Consider the following 19,164-nt stretch of genomic DNA (forward strand, 5'->3'; position numbering starts at 1 on the left):
CGCGGTGGCTGCTCTGCCAGGCTGCCCTGCCAGGCTGCCCTGCCAGGCTGCTCTGCGTTTCCGGGCAGGTGAGCAGAGCCTGTTTTACCCTGGGGCTGAGCCAAAGTCCACGGGTGATGCCAAGGAGCCAGGAGCGCTCCACGCCCGCCGCAGGGTGTGTGCTGGCACCTGGGCTGGCACCAGCACGGCTTGAGGCCCCACTGCCCCAGGAGAGAGCCCTGGAATCTCAGCCCTGAGCAGAAGCAGGACCTGCAGCAGCTGGGCATGGCCACAGACCCGTGATGGCACCTGAGGGCACCCAGGAAACCAGGCTGCCACGTCCCCTTTACCTGGGCAGCATCACCCCTCATCCCTTTCCTCCCAGATGGGTGCCACAGACCCCTCTGTGCCCACATCCCACAGAGTGAGGGGACAGCAGAGCCCACCCCAAACCTCCCACCCCCATCCTCCTCCGGGACCCCAGCCCAGCTCCCCCCGCCCGCCCATCGCTGGCTCCAGGCTGGTTGTTCACACAGTTTATTTGCTCGGTTTGGGTGTTTTACAAACAACGGTGGAGGGGGGGATGGGATGGGAAAGGGAAGGGAATTCAAACGGCTTCGGCACAAGTGAAAAGCTCAGGGGCACGGGAAGTGCACTTCAGCAGAGCTGGGGGGGACAGGGGGCTGTGGGACGGGGTGGGGACGATGCCAGGCCCACCCCCCGCTCCTCTCACACCCCAGCCCCGGCCCAGGGGGCTGGACCTGCTCCCCACCGCCCCAAGGGCCGGGCTGGGCTGGGGGTCAGAGCCAACCGAGGGGCAGGGGGTGCCGAGGGGGGCTGGGGGGATCGCAGGGCCCAGGGTGGGGTGGGGTGGGGTGGGTGGTGTTGGCCCCTGATGTGGGGTGGCAAGAGGTGACATTCCCCCCAGGACGATGGGGGCAGATGCCCTGTGGCACCCAGGCCATGCCCTGCTCTGCAGCAATGGGGCTCCAGCGATGCCCAGCAGTGGATGGGGCAGGAGAAGCCCCCCCTTCCCCTGGCAGTGCCCTCCCAGAGCCCCCCTTCCCCTGGCAGTGCCCTCCCAAAGCCCCCCTTCCCCTGGCAGTGCCCTCCCAGAGCCCCCCTTCCCCAGCCCTGCCTGGCCCGGGGGCTGGGGGTGCCTGGCCAGGGCTCAGGACAGGGGTGGCACCACGAGCCCTCTCCCCTCAGCCCTGCAATGACTCCACTGGGGTGAAAACTGCAGCCTGGGTGGTAACTGGGGGACAACTGGGATGGCACGGGGACAGGGGGGTGTCACTGCTCACACAAGGGGAGTGGGGGGAAGGAAAGCCCATCCTTGGGGGAGCTGAGCCCCGTCCCTGGCTGCTCGACCCCCGGTGTCCTGCTGGGCTGGGCAGGGTTTGGGGGATCCCAGGGGACTTGCCCAGCCTCACAGCAGAAGGAACCCTCACTAGTGGCTGCACCCTGCCCAAAGCTCCTGGACAAGTATCTGGGCACTGCCAGCGCGGCTGCTGCAGCTCAGGGCCAGCTGATGTGGGCACAGGGGAGCAAAAACCATGGGGCCCCCCCACGCCTGCCCCAGCTGGTCTCAGTGGGGAGAAAACGCTGGTGCTGGTGGTGAAATCCCCACTGAAGGGCTGGGGTGCAGGCTGGGGCAGCAGGGAGGCTGCCCTCTGTGGGACACCTGGAAGCTCCCAGTGCCAGTCCTGGGGTGAACTGGGCTGCCCCACCCCCCTGGGGGACCCAAAGCTGCAGCCCAGGACCCCAGAACGTGGCTCTGCAAAGCTGCTGCTGAGTGGCAGAGGCAGGACGGGGACAGGACGCTGGGCCACGCTCCTGCTGCCACGAGGAAACACAGGACCCCCGCCCCATTCCTGCCCCACGAGGCTGGGCCCCCCAAGCTGCCCCAGGAGGACACGGGCACTGTGCCACAGCACAGTTCAGCCCCCCCAGCTGGCACAGCCCAGTGGCACCAGCTGGCAGCCGAGGCAGAGGAATGGCTGCCACTGCCAGCACCAGAGTGAGGGGCTCCAACACGTGGGGCTGAGCCCGGGAGGAGCAGAGCAGGCCTGGGGACAGGCTGGGTGACCCTGCAGGTGGCCCTGGCCATTACCCCAGCCGAGTACCAGGGAGGGGACGGACACTGCCCTCAGTGCCCTTCCCTTGCTGGACTCGCTCCGTCCCCGAGGGCTTGGGGAGCGCAGGGATGGGGACACGAGGTGGAGCAGAGATGTCCGTGGGCAGCCAGCGGCCAGCAGAGCCAGGCCTTTCCCCAGTGCAAGCACAGAGGGAGGGGCTGGCACGGGGCTGGCACGGGGCTGGCACAGGGCTGGCACGGGGCTGGCACGGGGCTGGCTCCCGTGCCCACCGTGGGCTCGCCCAAGGGTGGGTCCCGCTGGTGGCGGCTCCCGGGGAGTCATCTACGGACACGGCGTCGTCCTCCGACCCCCTGCCCGGCGGCTCCATCCCCCCCCGGCGGGTGGGACCACGTCGGTGACAGAGGGAAAGGCCCCGTGCCGGTGGCAGGTGGGATGAGGCCGGGCCGTGGCGGGGCGGGCGCACCGTGGGGCGAGGGGGTCACTAATAAATACCACAGGCAGCGCTGGTGGGGGCGGCACGGGGCTGGCAGCGGGCAGATGGGGCGAGCGGTGCCCACCGCTGCCCGCTGCGGCCCCGTTGCGTTGGCACCGCGCTGGATCGCCCCGGTTCTGCAGAAAGAGGGTCCGTGGCCGGTGGGGGGACGCCCGGCGAGCGGGGCCGGGGCGGAGGGGGCTCGGCTGGGGGCTCACATCACCGTGCAGCACTTGCAGCGCTGCTTCTTCACGTCTGCCTCCTGCTCGGCCTCCTTGGCATCTGCGGCGTTGGCGCCCGGCTTCTCCTCGCCCAGCGGCTGGGCGGCCGCCGGCTCCAGGGCGGTGCCGTTGGGCGGCGTGTGGTCCTTGTGTGCCGGCTCCGGCTTGCTCTCGGCGTCCTCGATCACCACCAGCTCTGCCTTGATGGTGCCCTCCAGCCCCAGCACCTTCTTGGTCTCGTTCTCATCCTCCACGTTCTGGTAGCCCATGAAGATCATGGTGACGGGTTGCTCCTGGCTGGGCTCTGTCCCCTCGCCCGGTGGCACCTTGGCTTGCAGCCCCGTGATCTCCCGCCGTGGGGTCGGCTTCTGGCTGCCCGGGGCGCTGCTGCCACCCTTGGCCGGGGTCTGGCGCCCGGCGGCTTCGCTCAGGGTGGCCTCGTCCGCCTTGTGCAGGAGCTCGTCCACCTCGGAGGAGCTGAGGGGGTGGGCGCCGTTCTGCAGGGCCCCGTCCTCGGCGCTCACCGCGTGCACCACTGTGGGGACAAGAGGAGGGAGGGTGAGAGGGGCTTGGCACGGGGGCACGAGGTGATGTGGCAAAGCTCCTGCTGGCACGACCCACCCAGCCCCAGCTCCTGTGCGCTCACAGAGCGGCCCCTTCCCCTCTCCAAGGGTCCTGCTGCTGAGGCTGGTCCTCCACAGATCCCAACCCTGCCCTCAGCAGAGCTGCCACCAGACCCTCTCTCATCAGGGCAGCAGCCAGGGACACCGAAACAGGAGCCCGGTGGAAGGAGCTGTTCCCAGAGCTGTTCCCAGAGCTGTTCCCAGAGCTGTTCCCAGAGCCCCGGGCTCGGCCAGCCCTGCGGGAGCCACGGCCCTTTGCCAGCCCACGAGAGCCGGCCAAGCTGCCCACGGCGGGACGGCGTCTGCTGGCAGCCAGGGCTGGCGTGACTTTGTCACCACTGCCACCTCCGAGAGCCCGGTGGTGCTGGGCAGTCGCTGCCCCGCGCTGCTCCCAGCACAATCCAGCAGGACTGTGCCCGCAGGACTCGGGGCTGTCCCCCTCTCCCTGCCCGGTGCCGTGCCGGGTGCCGTGGCACTGGAGGCAGAGATGTGTGGCACAGCCAGAGCGGCCAAGGGCCCGTTGTGTTTCCCTCCCTGGGTGGGCAGCCAGCGAGGGAGGGACAGTGACAGTGACCAGGCTGGCAGGGCCAGCACGGCCGTGGCCACGCAGAGGGGGTTGAATGGCAGCGCTGTGTTTTCCTTGAAGAGGAGGTTGGTGCACTCAGCCACCACAGTTCCCAGCAGGATGCCCCACTTCCATGGCTGCTCCTTGCCACCACGATGGTCCCCTGGGTTTCACGAGGCCACTGGAGCAGGTTCCCAGACGTTCCCAAAAGCAGGAGCTGCAGACAGGGACCAGTCCCTACCACCCCATCAGCCTGTGGGACAGGCCAGCATGGTGCTAGTGCACGTTCCCTGCCCACAGGACAGTCTTGGACACCACAGATCCTCTTCTCTGCTCTCCAGCAGCGCAGGGTGACGACGTGCAAACCCGGGCTGGCCCATCTGGACCATCCATGCCGTGCTGCCTTGACGATCCTGCAATCCACTGGACTGGGGTCGGTGAGGGACGGCCCTCACAGAGCTGGCAAAGCTGTCAGGAGCAGCCCCTGCACTTCCTCACCCTGCAGGCTGCCCACTGGGATGTCCGGGTGGCCGTCCCTCGTCCCCTGCCACCAGCCAGCGGAGCGGGCCGTACCTTTCAGCTCGTCCTCGTACACTTTGACCCCCTGCAGACAGTGGTTCTGGGGGAGCATGGTGGTGCTGGACAGGACCTTGGTCTCCCCTGTCACTCTGTCCTTCTCCACTGTGATCTCCACCGAGTACATGGCTGGGACACAAAGAGGACAGCGCGGGTTACGGCGGCCCTGGCCCTCCCTGGCCCCGGCTCTGCGGCTGGCGGCGGCACGCGGGAGCGCTGTGGTGCCCAGCAGGGCTCAGCATGGCTCAGCAGGGTTCAGTGGTGCCCAGCAGGGCTCAGTGGTGCTCAGCAGGGCTCAGCAGGGCTCAGCAGGACTCAGCAGGGTTCAGTGGTGCTCAGCAGGGCTCAGCAGTGCCCATCAGGGCTCAGTGGTGCCCAGCAGTGCCCAGCAGGGTTCAGTGATGCTCAGCAGGGCTCAGCAGCGTCCAACAGGGCTCAGTGATGCTCAGCAAGGCTCAGTGGTGCCTAGCAGGGCTCAGCAGGGTTCAGCGGTGCCCAGCAGTGCCCAACAGGGCTCAGTGGTGCTCAGCAGTGCCCAGCAGGGCTCAGTGGTGCCCAGCAGGGCTCAGCAGGGCTCAGCAGTGCCCAGCAGGGCTTAGTGATGCCCAGCAAGGCTCAGCAGGGTCCAGTGATGCCCAGCAGTGCCCAGCAGGGCTCAGTGATGCTCAGCAGGGCTCAGTGGTGCCCAGCAGTGCCCAGCAGGGCTCAGTGATGCTCAGCAGTGCCCAGCAGGGCTCAGTGGTGCCCAGCAGTGCCCAGCAGGGCTCAGTGATGCTCAGCAGTGCCCAGCAGGGCTCAGTGATGCTCAGCAGGGCCCAGCAGGGCTCAGTGATGCTCAGCAGGGCCCAGCAGGGCTCAGCAGTGTTAGCAAGGCAGCAGCGAGGAGCGGTGAAGGGCAGAGGCAGGTATGAATCCCTGGCACATCCCTCCTCTCGGCACCCGTGTCCATCCTGGCGCTGCTGGCATCCCCTTACCTCCACGGCCGCTGCGGTTCCCGGGCTGAGCCGTGTCCGTCTGTCCGGGCAGTGCTGCCCTGGGGCCTGGGCTGGCAGCCAGGCGCGTGCTCAAGGGGCTGCAACCCCCACTGAGGGTGCTGGGGCTGTAACAGCCCCTCTGCCCCATGGCATGGCTGATTCTTGGCATCTCTCCTTCCACTCCTGGCCAGCCCCTGCCAGCAGCAGGCTCCCCTCAGCCCTGTGCACGGTGCTTAGCTCAGAGAACCCCAAGGTGGGCTCTGCCCCATGCTGGTGCCATGGTCTGGTCTGAGCCACTGCCCCAAAGCAGCCAAAGCTGCTGCAGCCCCCCAGTGAGGCAGCCCAGCCCCGTGTGCCCCTGGGGCACCACTCTGCTGCCTCGGCCCTGCACAGGGAAGCTGCAAACGGAGCAGGGAGGATGAACTGGAGCAGGGCTGAGGCAGAAGGGCCCTGAGCCACAAACCAGCCGTGGGGTGGAAGCAAAACCAAACCCTGATGGCAGTGAGGATGTTCTGTGCCCTGGGCTTGGAAAGGCATCGAGCGGCACGGCGGGGAGGCTGAGGGCAGCGGAGGGGAGGGGGGAGCAGCCTGGAAGGAGAGCTCCTCCCAGGGCAGCGGGCACCTACCCGCCTTCATCATTTCACTGCCTTCCACTGCCTTCATGGGGCTGCTGGAGACCCTCTTGGCGGCTGGGGATGAGGAGAGACGAGCGCTGAGCCCACACGATCACCGGGGTGGCACAGCGTGTGTCCCCCCGTGGCTGGCACCTGGGAGGGCTCCCCCGCCACAGGGCACCACTGTCCCCAGGAGGGGACAGGGGGACAGGGCTCTTGTCAGGCTCTCCCCACCCATCTGGCCTCAGGGCAGCAGGAGGTGCTGAAACACACACGGCCGAGGGGGATCAGGATTCACCTACCCTTAACTGTGCCCAGGGGACTCTGCAAAACAGAAGGGAGAGGTTATAGGAGCTTCCAGGACCTGCCACAGACCCGCTGCCTGCACCACCCACCACCCACCCACCCCCACCAGGGCCAGGGACCCTGACCCCACTCTGGGCAGCCCTGCCCATGCCCAGCAGAACAGTGCCCGTGTCCTCCTGGGGCAATGCCAGAGAGGGAAAGGCAACCTGGGGGGCCCAGCCTTGTGGGGCAGGAATGGAGTGGGGGTCCTGTGCGCCCACCTTCTGCGTGTTGGGGACAGCCTCAGCCTTCTTCTCCTCCTTGGCTGCTGCCTCTGCCAGGTTCTCCTTGGTCGAAGCCACTGAGCTGCTGTTCTCCAGCATCTCCAGCTCCTTCTCCAGCCTGCAGGGAGAGTCGGGGCTGAGAGGCCGAGGGAGTGTGGGGCAGGTGAGTGTGGGGCAGGTGACCGTGGGGCAGGGTGACTGTGGGGCAGGTGACTCTGGGGCAGGTGACACTGGGGCAGTGACCGTGGGGCAGGGTGACCGTGGGGCAGGCAGCCACAGCAGAGCTGTGAACACAGGCCAGGGCAGCGGGGGGACACAGATTGTCCCCTGGGCTCACAAGGTGCAGGGACACACAGACACATGGACTCTGGCAGGGCTGTCACTGCCTCTTTGCACAGTAAAAGCCAACGGGTTCATCACCAAGGGGATGGCAGAAACCCCACCACGGGCACTGGGCGGGGGCACCACCACCCTGCTGCTCCTTCACTCGGTGGCCAGAGCAAGGCTGCTCCATCATCGTCCTGCTCCTGCACGCATCCCTGGCTGGGCTTTCCGAGGGTTCCCACCCCCAGGCGGGCAGCACAGCCCCCCGGGGATGTGGAGAGGTGCGGACAGTCCCCAGGGCAGAGCTGCCCCGGGCTCCTCGCACGGCGCCGGCCAGGAATGCAGTGCCATTAGCCGGACACAAAGGCCCCTTGGTGCCTGACCCCTCCGTGCACCGCTGCTCGCTAATTAGCGGCACCGCCGGGGCTGATTGCATTCCTGCTGCGCTGCCCGGACACCTCCGAGCCCAGCCGGGGCTCGGGCAGGGGCTGAGCCATCTCCCTTCTCAGCCTCCCCCACCCGCCCCTTCCCAAGAGCTGGGCCACCGCGATGGGACAGAAATGGGTGGGAGCCAGCACTGGGCACGCAGCAGCCCCCTGGGCATCCCAATCCGAGCCCCCCACCCTGTGGCTCCCACTGATACCCGATGGGTACCGCTGGGAGCTGATACCCATCAGCTGGGCGCGCTCTGGCTGCATCCCCTGCACAAAAGCTGGCAAGAACCCAGCCAGGGTTTAGGGCTCAGGCTCCAGGGTGAGCCCCAGCAGCACCCTGGGGGCACCTCCAAGCTCGGTGCCCCCTGCCTTGTGCCCAGCACATGGCATCCACCTCAATCCCAGCACCCGCCTGCCCAGGGGTCTCTGCAGGGACTTGGGTGCTGTCTAATTGCTGACACAGTTAGCCCCACACTGCCTCTGTTACCTCTGGATGGTTTCCTCCAGCTCCTTGGTCTTCACCTCATCCTCCTGCATCTGTTTCTTCATGGCCTCTTCCTCCTCGGAGGCAGAAGCCGGGGCCCCCTCCAGGAGCCATCTCTCCCGCAGAGCCTTGGACTGGGGAGCAGAAGGGGGTCACACTCCTGCCCTGCCCAGCCGGGGGGCAGCCTGGCCTTCCCGGGCCATCCTCACCTTGAGATGCTGCAGCTGCCTCCTGTCATCCTCCAGCTGCCGCCTTTTGTTCTCGATCTCCGTCTGACGCTTCCTCTTCTCCTGGGGGGACACGGGAGTGGGGCCGGGGTCGGCCTGGGGAGGGGGCGTGCACCGGGCATGGCCGGGCAGGGGGAGCGGGGCCGCCCCCAGGGATGGGGCTGTGGGGGAACACCCCACAGCAAGGCTGGTGTCCATCCCTGCCCTCCCCGGGACAAACTGAGGCATTGAGGGTGTAGAGAAATGGGGGCAGAGCCTGGGCTCTGTTCGCCATCTCCAAATGTCACCTTCCCCTCGGCCGGCCCCACTGAGCGAGCTGCCAGCCCCTACCTCGTCCCCCCCTCCGTGCCACCCGTCCTGGGGCTGCTCCAGATCATTTCAGCAGAGTCAGACCCAGCCCGGGCGCCTCACCCGGCGCTTTCTCCTCTGCTCCAGAACAATTTGCCCTTTGTGCACCAGAGATCGGCCAGTGGCCGGCTGGGCTGGGCAGTGGGGCTGCACTGGGGCTGCACTGGGGCTGCACTGGGGCTGCAGTGGGGTTCAACCAGCCCCGTGCCCTGCTCTGAGCTGGGAGGGCTCAGCAGGGCCCCCAACTGCCCCCTAATTAATATAATTACTAGTGCCCATGCCGGGCATGGCTGGAGAGCACCATCCTCAGCCCTTCCTGGGGAAGGGAGGGAGGGAATCATCACTCATTTCCCTCACTTGGGGCTCATCAAGGCGCTGCTTCGTTAATTAAACCTCCCAGCTGCCTGTTGCTTGCTCTGTCCTTGTTTCAACCGTGCAGCAGAGCCATGACACCCCGAGAAGAGCCTCCACACTGGCACGGGCCATTCTGATCCTCGTTCTGCTGCTGGAGACCCCCTGCTCTGTGGCCCCAGCTCCCCTGCACCCCCCTCCCCGCTGGTGTTGCTGCAGGTGACGATTTGGGGACACGGGGACGCTGGCCTAAGCAGGGACTCACCGCGATGGCCTGCAGCCTCTCCTGCTGAAGGGTGCTGGCCTCCACGACCCTGCAGAGAGCAGAGAGCAGCTGTGAGGAGTGACACCAGTGGCAGGTCACTGGGACAGCGTGCAGCCAGCAAACCAGACACTGTGGTACACAGAAAAAGGCTGAGCCTTCCCTTTCACCGCCTGGTTCCTCCTGGTTCCTCCTCGCTGCCCTGCACGGCTCCTCCGGGCACCTCTTGGCCCCTGGCCTGCCCAAATCCCCCGAGGCAGGCGCCTTGCCCAGCCCCTGGAGCTCTCATCTCCCCGTGAGCCGGGAGGGGCTGGAGCAGGACGCTCCTGGCTGCCCTGCGCGCCGATCTGCCTCACGCTTTCCATTCCAAACCCGTTTCTTGGCTGCCGACACCTTTCCCCGGCCGTGACCTTTCCGGGCTGTGCACACACAGGCACACGCACGCCCATGTGCACGGACGGGCACACTCAGACACACACACACACACACAGCAGCCTCTGCTCCTCCTGGCATCCGTGCCCCGGGCCTGGCACCCGTCTCTGCAGCACAGCCCTGCCAGGATGAGCCGCCCCCTGGCCTGGCACGGCTCTGCCAGGTGCACTGGGGTGCTGCAAGGAGGGGTTGTGCCCCACAGCACGGCCCCACAGCACGGCAGGAGCCCCCACGCCGCACAGCACCGGCTGCTCGCCGCACTAACGAAGCGCTGAGCCGTGGCAGTAATTAGGGTGGGAGGTATTGGCAGGTGATGGATCATCTCTCCTTGCCTCCCAGAGCAAGGGACGGAGAGGTGGACTCGGTGCTCCCAGGGAAGGTGGTTTTACAAACAGGGTGGGATCGGGGTGCTGAGCCCCACAAATGACACCCTGGGCTCTGACCACCATGTATGTGCCCTCACACGGGCTCTGCACGGGCACCCACAGCTCAGATGGGCTCTGCAGGGCGAGAGGAGCCCCTGCTCCCTCCTCGAAGTCAGCAATTACCCGGGAGCTGCTCAGAGCCGCCGTCCTCCCCTCACCCCACACCCTGGGGATCCCTGCCATGCGCAGAATCCAGGCCAGGAAAACAAACGGGGAAGGTGTCGCTTTTGTGCCGGTTATTTTGGTGCTGTTTGCAGCGAGGCTGTGACGGTTCCAGCGGCGCAGGCGCAGGGCACCGCTCCCACACCCCCGTGTCCCGCGTGTCCCTCACCACCCCAACACCCCCAGGGCTGCCCATCATCACAGGGATCCCCCCGATGTGGGGCCACAGGACCCCTCAGTCCACCCCACACTCACAGGGCGTTGGACTGGGCCCTGTTTCTCTCCTGGATCTTGCCCTGTTCCACGGATCCAAACTTTTACAGCACTCCTGAAACATTCTGTTCTGCTTTTCCTCCCTCCTCCATCCTCTTTATTTTCCATTATTTGCTACAGTCTCCAGATCAGACGCCAGGAATCTTCCTGGCCTGGGGAGAGACGCAAAACAGGCTGGATGCCCCTCGCTGGGATCCCTCAGCCTGCTGAGACCCTGCCCAGGGGGCTCTGAGCCATTCAGGGGGGCTGTGGGGAGCACCCCAGCACCCCCAGTCCCTGCTGCTGGGGCCAGGTGCTGAGGAGGAGGCAGGGGTCCCCAAAACCCCACCCTGCCTGCCATGCCCATCCCTGGGGTCGCTGTGATGGGGCCCAGCCCAGCCCTTGTGACTGATGAAGGCGGTTCCCTGGCGATGGTTCCCTGGCAACTGTGCCATGGCAACGGCGCCATGGCAACGGGAGAGCGCCGAGGGGACGTGGGGGGATGCTCAAGGGGATGTGGGGGGCTGCTCATGGTGGCAGAGGGGCCACAGGGCCCCACAGGTGCCCTCCCCAAACCTGGCACCCCGTGGCATCACTGAGACCTCCTTAAGGGTTCTGGTTCTCCTGATCCATCCTGGGTGCCAGCGAGGGTGGGAAGGTGATGGCAGAGCCACTGAGCTCCTCAGGAACCACAAGGAGCAGGGCAAAAGGAGCAGGGACACAGGGGGTGACACCCTGGGAGCCTCCAGCAGCAGCCCCCAGGCCCGAGGCCGGACCCACACCCACGTGTGAGCACACACACACCCGTGCAGCCGCCCGTGCTCTCCCTGGGCTCTCCAGCTCTTTCCAGCCCTGCTGATGCTGCCGTTTCCCACCATCACAAGGGAAGCCCATGACCTTTTGTCTCCTCCCGCCTGACATGAAACAATAATGTTTATTTGCCTTCCTCCGTTTTTTCCCATTAGCTCATCCAAATGTGTGAAGAGCCGCTTCAAGCTGCTCCTCTGCCCCCCTGACCTCGCCATGAAGGCAAATGCAGCAGCGGCGGTGGTTTGGGCAAGGGTGGCCCCAAATGTGCGCGGCCAAGGAGCCCCGTGGGCAGCGCAGGGTCGGGACCCTGCTGGGGTCCTGCTGCAGGGGGGCTGCTCCTGCCCTGCCCCACGCTCTGCGCCTCCTCCTGCTGCTGCTGCATCCCCCCAGTGCTCATCCCACTCCTCCCAGCTGCTTCCCCGCAGCCTCAGCCACCGCCGCTGCCCGGGGAGGGGGACAGGGACAGGGACAGGGGGAGGCGGGGGGAGGAGATGGCAGCCCCAGGCTCCCGAAAACGCAGATGCATTAGAGCAAGCGGAGCTGCCTGATTGATTCTTCGGGCTGAGACGTGGGCTGGGAGTGCCAGGAGAAAATGGATCCCATGAATATTTGATGAACGGAGGCTCGGGGAGGGAGTTTGATTGGAAAATTACAGATCTTTCAAACAATGGTTCAAGTGCCCTCCAAACACTTGGGTTCTCAGCTCCCTTCCAGTTAGAGGAGCAAGGCTCCACCAGGAAACTCCCCCCACGATTCATGAATGAGAGTGGAGCCAGCTGCTCCCCACCCCCAGGAGCACCGACCTGGCCAGGACAGCCAGTCCTGGTGCTGCTGGCCAGGATGTGGCACCTGTGTCCTGCCACCAGCCATCCCTGCCTTCCTGTGCCCGTGTGGCAGCTTTCCCCCAGCAGTGCCACGGACACAGAACGCACACGATGTTCCAAGGAGGCAGCAGGAACGTGGATCCAGGCACGGGCACCCCTGCGAGCCCTGAGAGCCCACAGGGAGCTCAGTCCCAGCGCCAAGCCCAGGGGCTGGGCCCAGCCCAGGTCAGGAAACTCCTGTCTGGGGCAGGATCCACCCGGCTCCTCTCCCTGCTCCGGGCTCATCCCTGCCCCTGACACCCGCTCCTGTCTGGGACCTGGGGCTGCTTGGCTCCGGATGCAGTGAAGAGACTCGGGAGTCTGGGCTGTGCCTCCGCTCAGCCCTGTCCCAGGGCTCCTCCTCAGCTTTTCCTGGGCCACCTCCACTGCTGGAGGCCCACCCTGGCTCCCAGCACAGCTCCCAGCACAGCTGCAGCCACATGAACCCCCTCCCCTGGGGAAAGGGGCTGCTTCTGGCCAGGAAGCAGGAACACCAACACCAGCGGCTTCCCAGGAAACCTGCTCCAGTTCCTCCCAGTTCCTCCCAGTTCCTCCCAGTTCCTCCCAGCAAGGCAGGTCCAGCTGAGAGGCCCTGCCATGCAGCTGAGCTCTGGAGGCCACGATCTGCCAGCCCCAAGCAGGGCTGGGTGTCTGTGTGGGGTCGTCTGTGGTGGAACTTTTGGGGCTTTTTATGGCCTCCTCTGGGAGAGCTGCTCCAGCTGGACACAGGGACAGGACAGAGCTGATCCCTCCGGGTTCCTTGCTGGCCAGGAGGCAGCGGGGTCTGGCCTGGGTTTTACTTCTCCCTGGATGCCAGCAGGGAGCAAAGGCTTGAGTCCCTTCCCGAAGGACTCATGGGGTATTTCTCAGGCAGAAATCTCCCTCCTTCCCCTGGGTGCAACTGTCACCTTCGGATCAGGGAAGGCAGGACCAGGAGAGCCCTCACTCCAAGGAGACCCTCAAAGCCAAGGGGGGAGCAGCAGCTGAGACAAACCAGCAGAGCAGATCCAGCTGTGAGATGCAGGAGCTCTGGCTGCCCACGGGCACTGACAGCAGCGGGAGCAGAGGGCACAAAAGCAGCTCCAGTGGGACCAGCACAACCTTTACCAGACTTGGAAAGTTTCTGCCAAACCTCCCTGGGCACCAGTGGATTGTGGCAGCCAGAACCCTCCTCCAGCCACTGCCTGTGCCAAGGCAAAGCAGAAGCCAGGGCAAAGGCAGCAGTGCCCGCCCCAACACCGCAGAGCCAGGCAGCAGCAGGGCAGCACCTCGCCATGTCCCCAGGTGCCCTGGGGCCCTCCTGATCCTCCAGCCCCTTGGCCAGGCTCTGGAGCCGTGTGGCTGGAGGGGTCCTGTTTTGCTCTGTGGCTGTGCCCCCCACCCAGGGTCACTCAAAAGAAAGAAACACGAGTGTACAGAGCTGGCAGGGGAAACCCTTTGCACCCCTCCATGGGCTCCTCGGCCCTTGCTGGTAGGGCTGGTCCAGAGCAGCGTGAATGGGGAGCCAGGGGCAGGAGCCACCAGCACCATCCCCCACCTCAGCCCCAGGAGAGCCTGAGTCCAGCCCGGCAGCTCCTCACCCCCTCCCCAGGGCACCTCACACCCCTCGGCTCTGCCCTTCCCCTCGCTGCTGCCTCTTGGCAAATCGCTCTCGTTTTCCTCCCCAAAGAGGCTCTTTCCTGCAGGGACTGTGGGAGCTGCTCAAAGCCTTGGCCCTGCCTCCAGCCCCTCCAGCAGCACGGGGAGCCACTCTGCTGCACCCCAATCTCCAAAACATCCCTGCATCCCCACTGGTGACCCCAGCCCTAAATCAGCCAGAGCCCACCGTGACCCCAGGACACCCCCAGCCTCTTGGGGCTCCCAGGCCGTGCTGAGAGGGACCTGTTGAGCACCCCCTGTCTCAGTAGCCGGTGGCAAGTGGATCTCTGCAAGGTGAGGAGCCCACGAGGAGCCTGGAGGAGCACCCAGTGCCAAACCCAGGCAGCTGCTGGGGTGTTCACCCTGCTGGGCACCAGAGCCACGGGAGGGAAGGAAAGGCCTGGGTGAGACAGTGCCAGCGCTGCTTCCAGCACCTCGAGCATCCCCCCAGCCCTGCACCCTCCTGGCAGCAGCCGCTGGTGTCCCTGAAGCGGCAAACCCAGCTCAGGGTAGGACAGCCCGTGGCCACAAGCCCCTAGTGGCCTCTGCCTGCTCCGTCCTTCCCCCACCCGCCCGCTCCGAGCTCCCAGCGACCGGCCAGGGCCCCGCCGCAGCACACAAAGGACGGGGCCGGGGTCCGACGGTGTCCGTCTGTCCGGACTTCTCCGCCGGGACCCGCTTCACGAGGATCCCCCGGCCGCAGCCGGTTCCCTGGGCAGGGGTTGGGGGTGCAGCGCAGGGAGGGGTCCGCAGCTCTTTCCACCCACTCACCCCACCACACGCAGCAGCAACAACAGGTTCAAAACACAAAAATAAACGCCCTCCCAACCCCCCATCACCCCCCCGCTTCCTGCACCGCTGCCAGCCCCGGCACCCCTCGCACCCTGGGCACCCCCGCACTCCCACCGGGGCCGCCGCTGCTGCCCCCCGAGCCCCCCGGCACCCCACGGCGGGGCAGGGCCGGGGAGGGGCCGCACCTGCTGAGCGGCGCTGGGGGGAAGGAGGCCCCGGAATCGGGGTCCCGAGCCCCAGAACCGAGGGGGTGGGAGCCCCCGGTATTGGGGTCCTGAGCTCCAGTATCTGGCAGGATGTGAGCCCCCAGTTTTGGGGTCACAAGCACAGGAACGGAGGGGGATGCGAGCCCCACCCCCAGTTTTGGGGTCCCAAGCCTCGGCATAGGGGGATACAAACCTCTGGTATTGGAGTCCTGAACCCCCAGAATCAGGGGGATGTGAGTCTCCGGTTTTGGGGTGCTGAGTGCCCAGGAGCAGGGGGATACGAGACTCCCCAGCCCCGGCTTCGGGGGTGTACGAGCCCCCGGTACGAGCTCCGCGAACCGGGAGCGAGCTCCCCGCAGCTTCCCGCAGCCTCCCGCGGGGGTCCCGAGCCCCGGCCCCCGCTCCCCGCCACCCCCTCCCCGGTACTGCGGTCTCATCCGGCGGGGCCCGGGGGAGCCGCGGCCCGGTGCCGGGGTCCCGGCGCGGCTCCGGTACTCACTCCATGGTCCCGGCGGCGGCTCCAGCGGGGGCGGGGGGCGGCGGAGCGGGGCCGGCGGCCGCCGGCGTCCCGGCGCTCAGGGCCCGGCGGGCGGCGGCATCCCCGGCGGGGCTGCGGGATGCGCAGGGATGTCGGGACCGCGCCGGTGCTCCCGCCTCCCTCCCTCCCGCACAGCTCCGTCTGCCGGGCGCGCCCCGCCACTGCCGCCGCCCATCAGCCGGCCCCGGGGCGCGCCGGGCTTTCCTCTGCTCCCGGGGGTCCCGGTTGGGTCCCGGTTGTGTCCCGGCCTCACCCGGCCTCACCCGGCCTCGGGGGCTCCCGGGGCTGCGGCAGCTGTCCCCGAGCGGGTCCTGGTTGTGCAGTGCCTGGCGCGGGGCGGGTTGGGGGGGCTGTGTCAGAGCCCCCCCATGAGCACAGCCGCTGTCAGGGTGTAACTCTCCCCTGTGAATGCAGCCGCTCTGTCCTGCCCCACTCCAGGAGCCGCCGACTCTGCGCTCCCCCTTTGCGCTCCCCCGTTTCCCAACCCCACGGCCGCAATGGGCAAACTGCCGCAGGAAGCCCCAAGCCGCCCTCCGTTGGGAAATCGGCCCGCTGCCGGGCACGGACTCGGCACTTGGCCCCAAATGAGCCGGGCTCTGCAGTGAGGGTCGGCATATCCCCCCAGCCCCGTGCCCCCCACCCCCTACACCCCTTTGTGCGTTGATGCAGAACACGGAGGAAACCGCCCCTCTGCCCACAGCATCGTCCCAGAGCCAGCGGGGCTCTGCAGGGGCTGAAAGAGGCGTCGGATGGGAGCACAGCACAGTCCCCGTGTCACCCACAGCAGTCCCGGGGACACTGTCGGGTCTGAGAGACTCTTGGGGCCCCGCTGCTGCCACCTCCCTGCGGAGAGGGTTTCATCCCAGTTAGCTCAAGGCACAAGAGGAGTCAGGGCTGAGAAGCTGCTCTGCTCCTCATCTCCCGCTCCGGGGGAAGCTGCACGGAGCTCCCCGAGCCCTGAATTGCACAAAGCAGCAACACCCGGAGGAGGAAGCAGGAGGGAAATACCCGCCCCCATCCCAGGGTTCAGCCCCTGGAGGGATTTAAGCCCCCCCACCCCGAGCAGCCCCAGCGGTGGTGGCAGTGGCCCTCTCTGTGCCACCATGGTCACAGCGGGGCTCTTCATCCTCAGCCTGGGAGGCTCCGTCCTGCTCCCTGCTCTGGCCCCGGCAGGTAACGAGAGAACTGGGGTGCCAGGGCAGATCCCGGGGTGGGAGAGAGGAACCCTGGACTCCAACAATCACCTGCACCCCCCAGGCACCCAGGGGAGCCAGATCATCGGGGGAAAGGCGGCAGCACCCCATTCCCGGCCCTTCATCGCCTCCATCCAGATGGACGGGGAGCACGTCTGCGGGGGCTTCCTGGTGTGGCCCAAGTGGGTGATGACAGCTGCCCACTGCTTCATTCCCAGGTGAGCCTTGTCCCCACGTGGGACACGTGGCCCTGGACACGGTGTGGCCCTTTCTAACCAATAACCCCGTCCCAAGGGGTTAAGCTGCCCCCTTCCACCTGTGTCCCCCTGGCTGTCCCCCCTTCCCCCATGGCCACCAGCCACAGCAGCACCCCCTGAGCCCCTCCTTGCCACAGGCGCAGCCCCTCGGTGCGTGTGGTGCTGGGAGCCCAGCGGCTGCAGGAGCCTGAGGGGTCCCAGCAGATCTTCAGTGTGGTCGAGTCCATCGCCCACCCGCTCTACAACGCCCGTGCCACGGACAACGACATCCGCCTGCTCCGGGTGAGCCTGAACCGGGCAGCCAGCGGCCGGGCAGGGGGTATCCCGCAGCCCTGGGGTGCCAGAGGGAGCTGGGGTGCCCCACAGCCCTGGGGTGCCAGAGGGAGGTGGGGTGCCCCATGGCCTGGGGCACAGGGAGGAGTTGGGGTGCCCCAAGGCCTCGGGCACTGGGTAGAGGTGGGGTGCCCCACAGCCCCGGGGCACTGGGTAGAGGTGGGGTGCCCCATGGCCCTGGTGCACTGGGTAGAGGTGGGGTGCCCCATGGCCCTGGTGCACTGGGTAGAGGTGGGGTGCCCCACAGCCCCGGGGCACAGGGAGGAGGTGGGGTACCCCATGGCCTCGGGCACTGGAAGGAGATGGGGTGCCCCATGGCCTCGGGCACTGAGAGGGAGGTGGGTTGCCCCACGGCCCAGGGCACTGGGAGGAGGTGGGTTGCCCCACGGCCTTGGAGCACTGGGTAGAGGAGGGGTGCCCCACGGCCTGGGGCACTGGGAGGAGGTGGGGTGCCCCATGGCCTCGGGCACCGGGAGGAGATGAGGTGCCCCACAGCCCCGGGTCACTGGAAGGAGCTGGGGTGCCCCACGAGGGGCCGAGCCGACACTAGATGTCAGTGCTTCTCCGGAGAAGCAGGACTGCGCCATGGGGTGTGATGGAGGCACTGTGGACACACCGATCCTGGCCGGGTCATGGCTCCCGGGGTCTCTCCAGCAGCCTGGGACCAGCGCAGAGGGGCTGCCAGGGAGGGGCCCAGCCTCTGCAGAGGGAAGGGCAGGGCTGGGGGGGTCAGCAGGTGGGTGAGCTGGGGTGAGAGGGAGAACCAGGCAGGAGCAGCTGGGGGGCTCTGCCCCATCAGCAAAGCCACCCACGGCCTCGCTGCCCACCCAGCTGAACAGGTCGGCCACGCTGAACAAGTACGTGAGGCGGATCCGCCTGCCCTCCCCGCACGTCGACCTGAAGCCCGGCACTGTCTGCTCCGTGATGGGCTGGGGGGACACCTCCAACTTTGGAGACCAGCCCAGCGAGCTGATGGAGACCAACACCACCATCATCAAGAGGAGCCTCTGCCGGACGCTGTGGAGGGGCAAGGTCTCGGCCAACATGCTGTGTGGGGCCAGCCGCAGCACCACGCTGCAGGGAGTCTGTGCCGTGAGTGCACCCCCAAACCCCTGCCCTGCGCTGTCCTCCTCCTCTGGGAAACCCTCAGATCTCCCTCCCACCCCCTCATTTTGCAGGGCGACTCCGGGGGACCCTTGGTCTTCAAGGACAAGGTTCATGGCATTGTCTCCTTCTCTGGGGAGAGATGTGGGGACCGCCGGTTCCCTGACATCTACACCAAGATCTCCAACTACATTGGCTGGGTGCATGACGTTGTGAGAGGGTTCTGTGGTCAGAAGGGGTGCCTGAAGCCCAAGGGTGGCCAGGAGTCCCGGGGGCAGGCGGGCTGTGGGAAGAGGGGCTGAGGTGTCTCATGGGAGGGGAGAAGAGGGCCAGAACTTCCTCATCCTCCAGTCTGGAGGGGCTTGGAGCTGATGCTTGACCCAGGGCAGGGCAGGAGCTCCTCTCTGCCCATTATGTACCCCCTAGGCTACACCAGAAGTCCCTCTCGCAGTGGCAACATTGACCTTCCTCAATAAATGCTCAGTCCCCATCCCACTGCTCCCCATCTGTGTTTTGGTCCCCCTGACTTGTCCTGGACATGTGTGGATGGAGCAGGGGATGCAGGAGGGAGGGGAGCGCTCCCCAGAGGAGCCAGGCTCTGCATCCAGCTGCTGCCACCCCAGCAGCATCCCCAGCTGCCTTCCCGCCGGGGTGCGGCTCCCCAGCCCGTCCCAGCCCGTCTCATCCCATCCCGCCTCATCCTGTTCCATCCCGTCCCACACCGCAGCCGCCGTGGCCCCCCAAAGAAGGGAACCACAGACACCCCCGGGGGCAGGCGGGCTCCCAGCTGCTCTGGGCTGGCGGAACCCGCAGGGATCCATCCCGTGGGGAGCCTCGGCCGCCTCCCCCGTGCCCCACCGGTGCTCGCCCCACCGGGGCTGGGTACCCGCAGCGGCCGGGGACGGGTGCGGAGCCGCTGCTGGGTCTGGGCTGAGCCACGCGTGCCTCTGCCCGGTGCCTCCGGGGGCAGACCCAGCCATTCCCTGCTCCTGGCTGTTTGTTTTATCTGCAAATTGCCGCCACAAATTGCCGTGGGT

The 19,164-nt window shown here is 66.9% G+C and overlaps 2 protein-coding genes across 4 annotated transcripts; one reads left to right on the plus strand and one right to left on the minus strand.

The window, feature by feature from the left end:
* Positions 1 to 500: 500 nt before the first annotated feature.
* On the minus strand, positions 501 to 15,714 carry PALM (paralemmin). 3 transcript variants are annotated; one of them, XM_030256619.4, is made up of 9 exons: positions 15,202 to 15,714; positions 9,126 to 9,174; positions 8,144 to 8,224; positions 7,938 to 8,068; positions 6,690 to 6,810; positions 6,426 to 6,447; positions 6,136 to 6,198; positions 4,533 to 4,664; positions 501 to 3,306 (listed from the first exon to the last, which is right to left on the minus strand). In XM_030256619.4, exons 1-9 carry the CDS (start codon positions 15,204 to 15,206, stop codon positions 2,765 to 2,767), a joined length of 1,146 nt encoding a protein of 381 aa, XP_030112479.4. In that variant the 5' UTR covers positions 15,207 to 15,714; the 3' UTR covers positions 501 to 2,764. The 3 variants fall into 3 exon arrangements, with proteins under 3 accessions (XP_030112479.4, XP_041566872.2, XP_041566873.2); XM_041710938.2 differs by lacking the exon at positions 4,533 to 4,664; XM_041710939.2 differs by lacking the exons at positions 4,533 to 4,664; positions 6,136 to 6,198.
* Positions 15,715 to 16,194: 480 nt separating this feature from the next.
* On the plus strand, positions 16,195 to 18,608 carry PRSS57 (serine protease 57). Its single transcript, XM_030256622.4, has 5 exons — positions 16,195 to 16,413; positions 16,498 to 16,651; positions 16,828 to 16,972; positions 17,855 to 18,115; positions 18,202 to 18,608. Exons 1-5 carry the CDS (start codon positions 16,344 to 16,346, stop codon positions 18,427 to 18,429), a joined length of 858 nt encoding a protein of 285 aa, XP_030112482.4. The 5' UTR covers positions 16,195 to 16,343; the 3' UTR covers positions 18,430 to 18,608.
* Positions 18,609 to 19,164: the final 556 nt, after the last annotated feature.

The sequence above is a fragment of the Taeniopygia guttata genome, chromosome 28 (assembly GCF_048771995.1).
Source record: "Taeniopygia guttata chromosome 28, bTaeGut7.mat, whole genome shotgun sequence".
NCBI classification, from domain to species: domain Eukaryota; kingdom Metazoa; phylum Chordata; class Aves; order Passeriformes; family Estrildidae; genus Taeniopygia; species Taeniopygia guttata.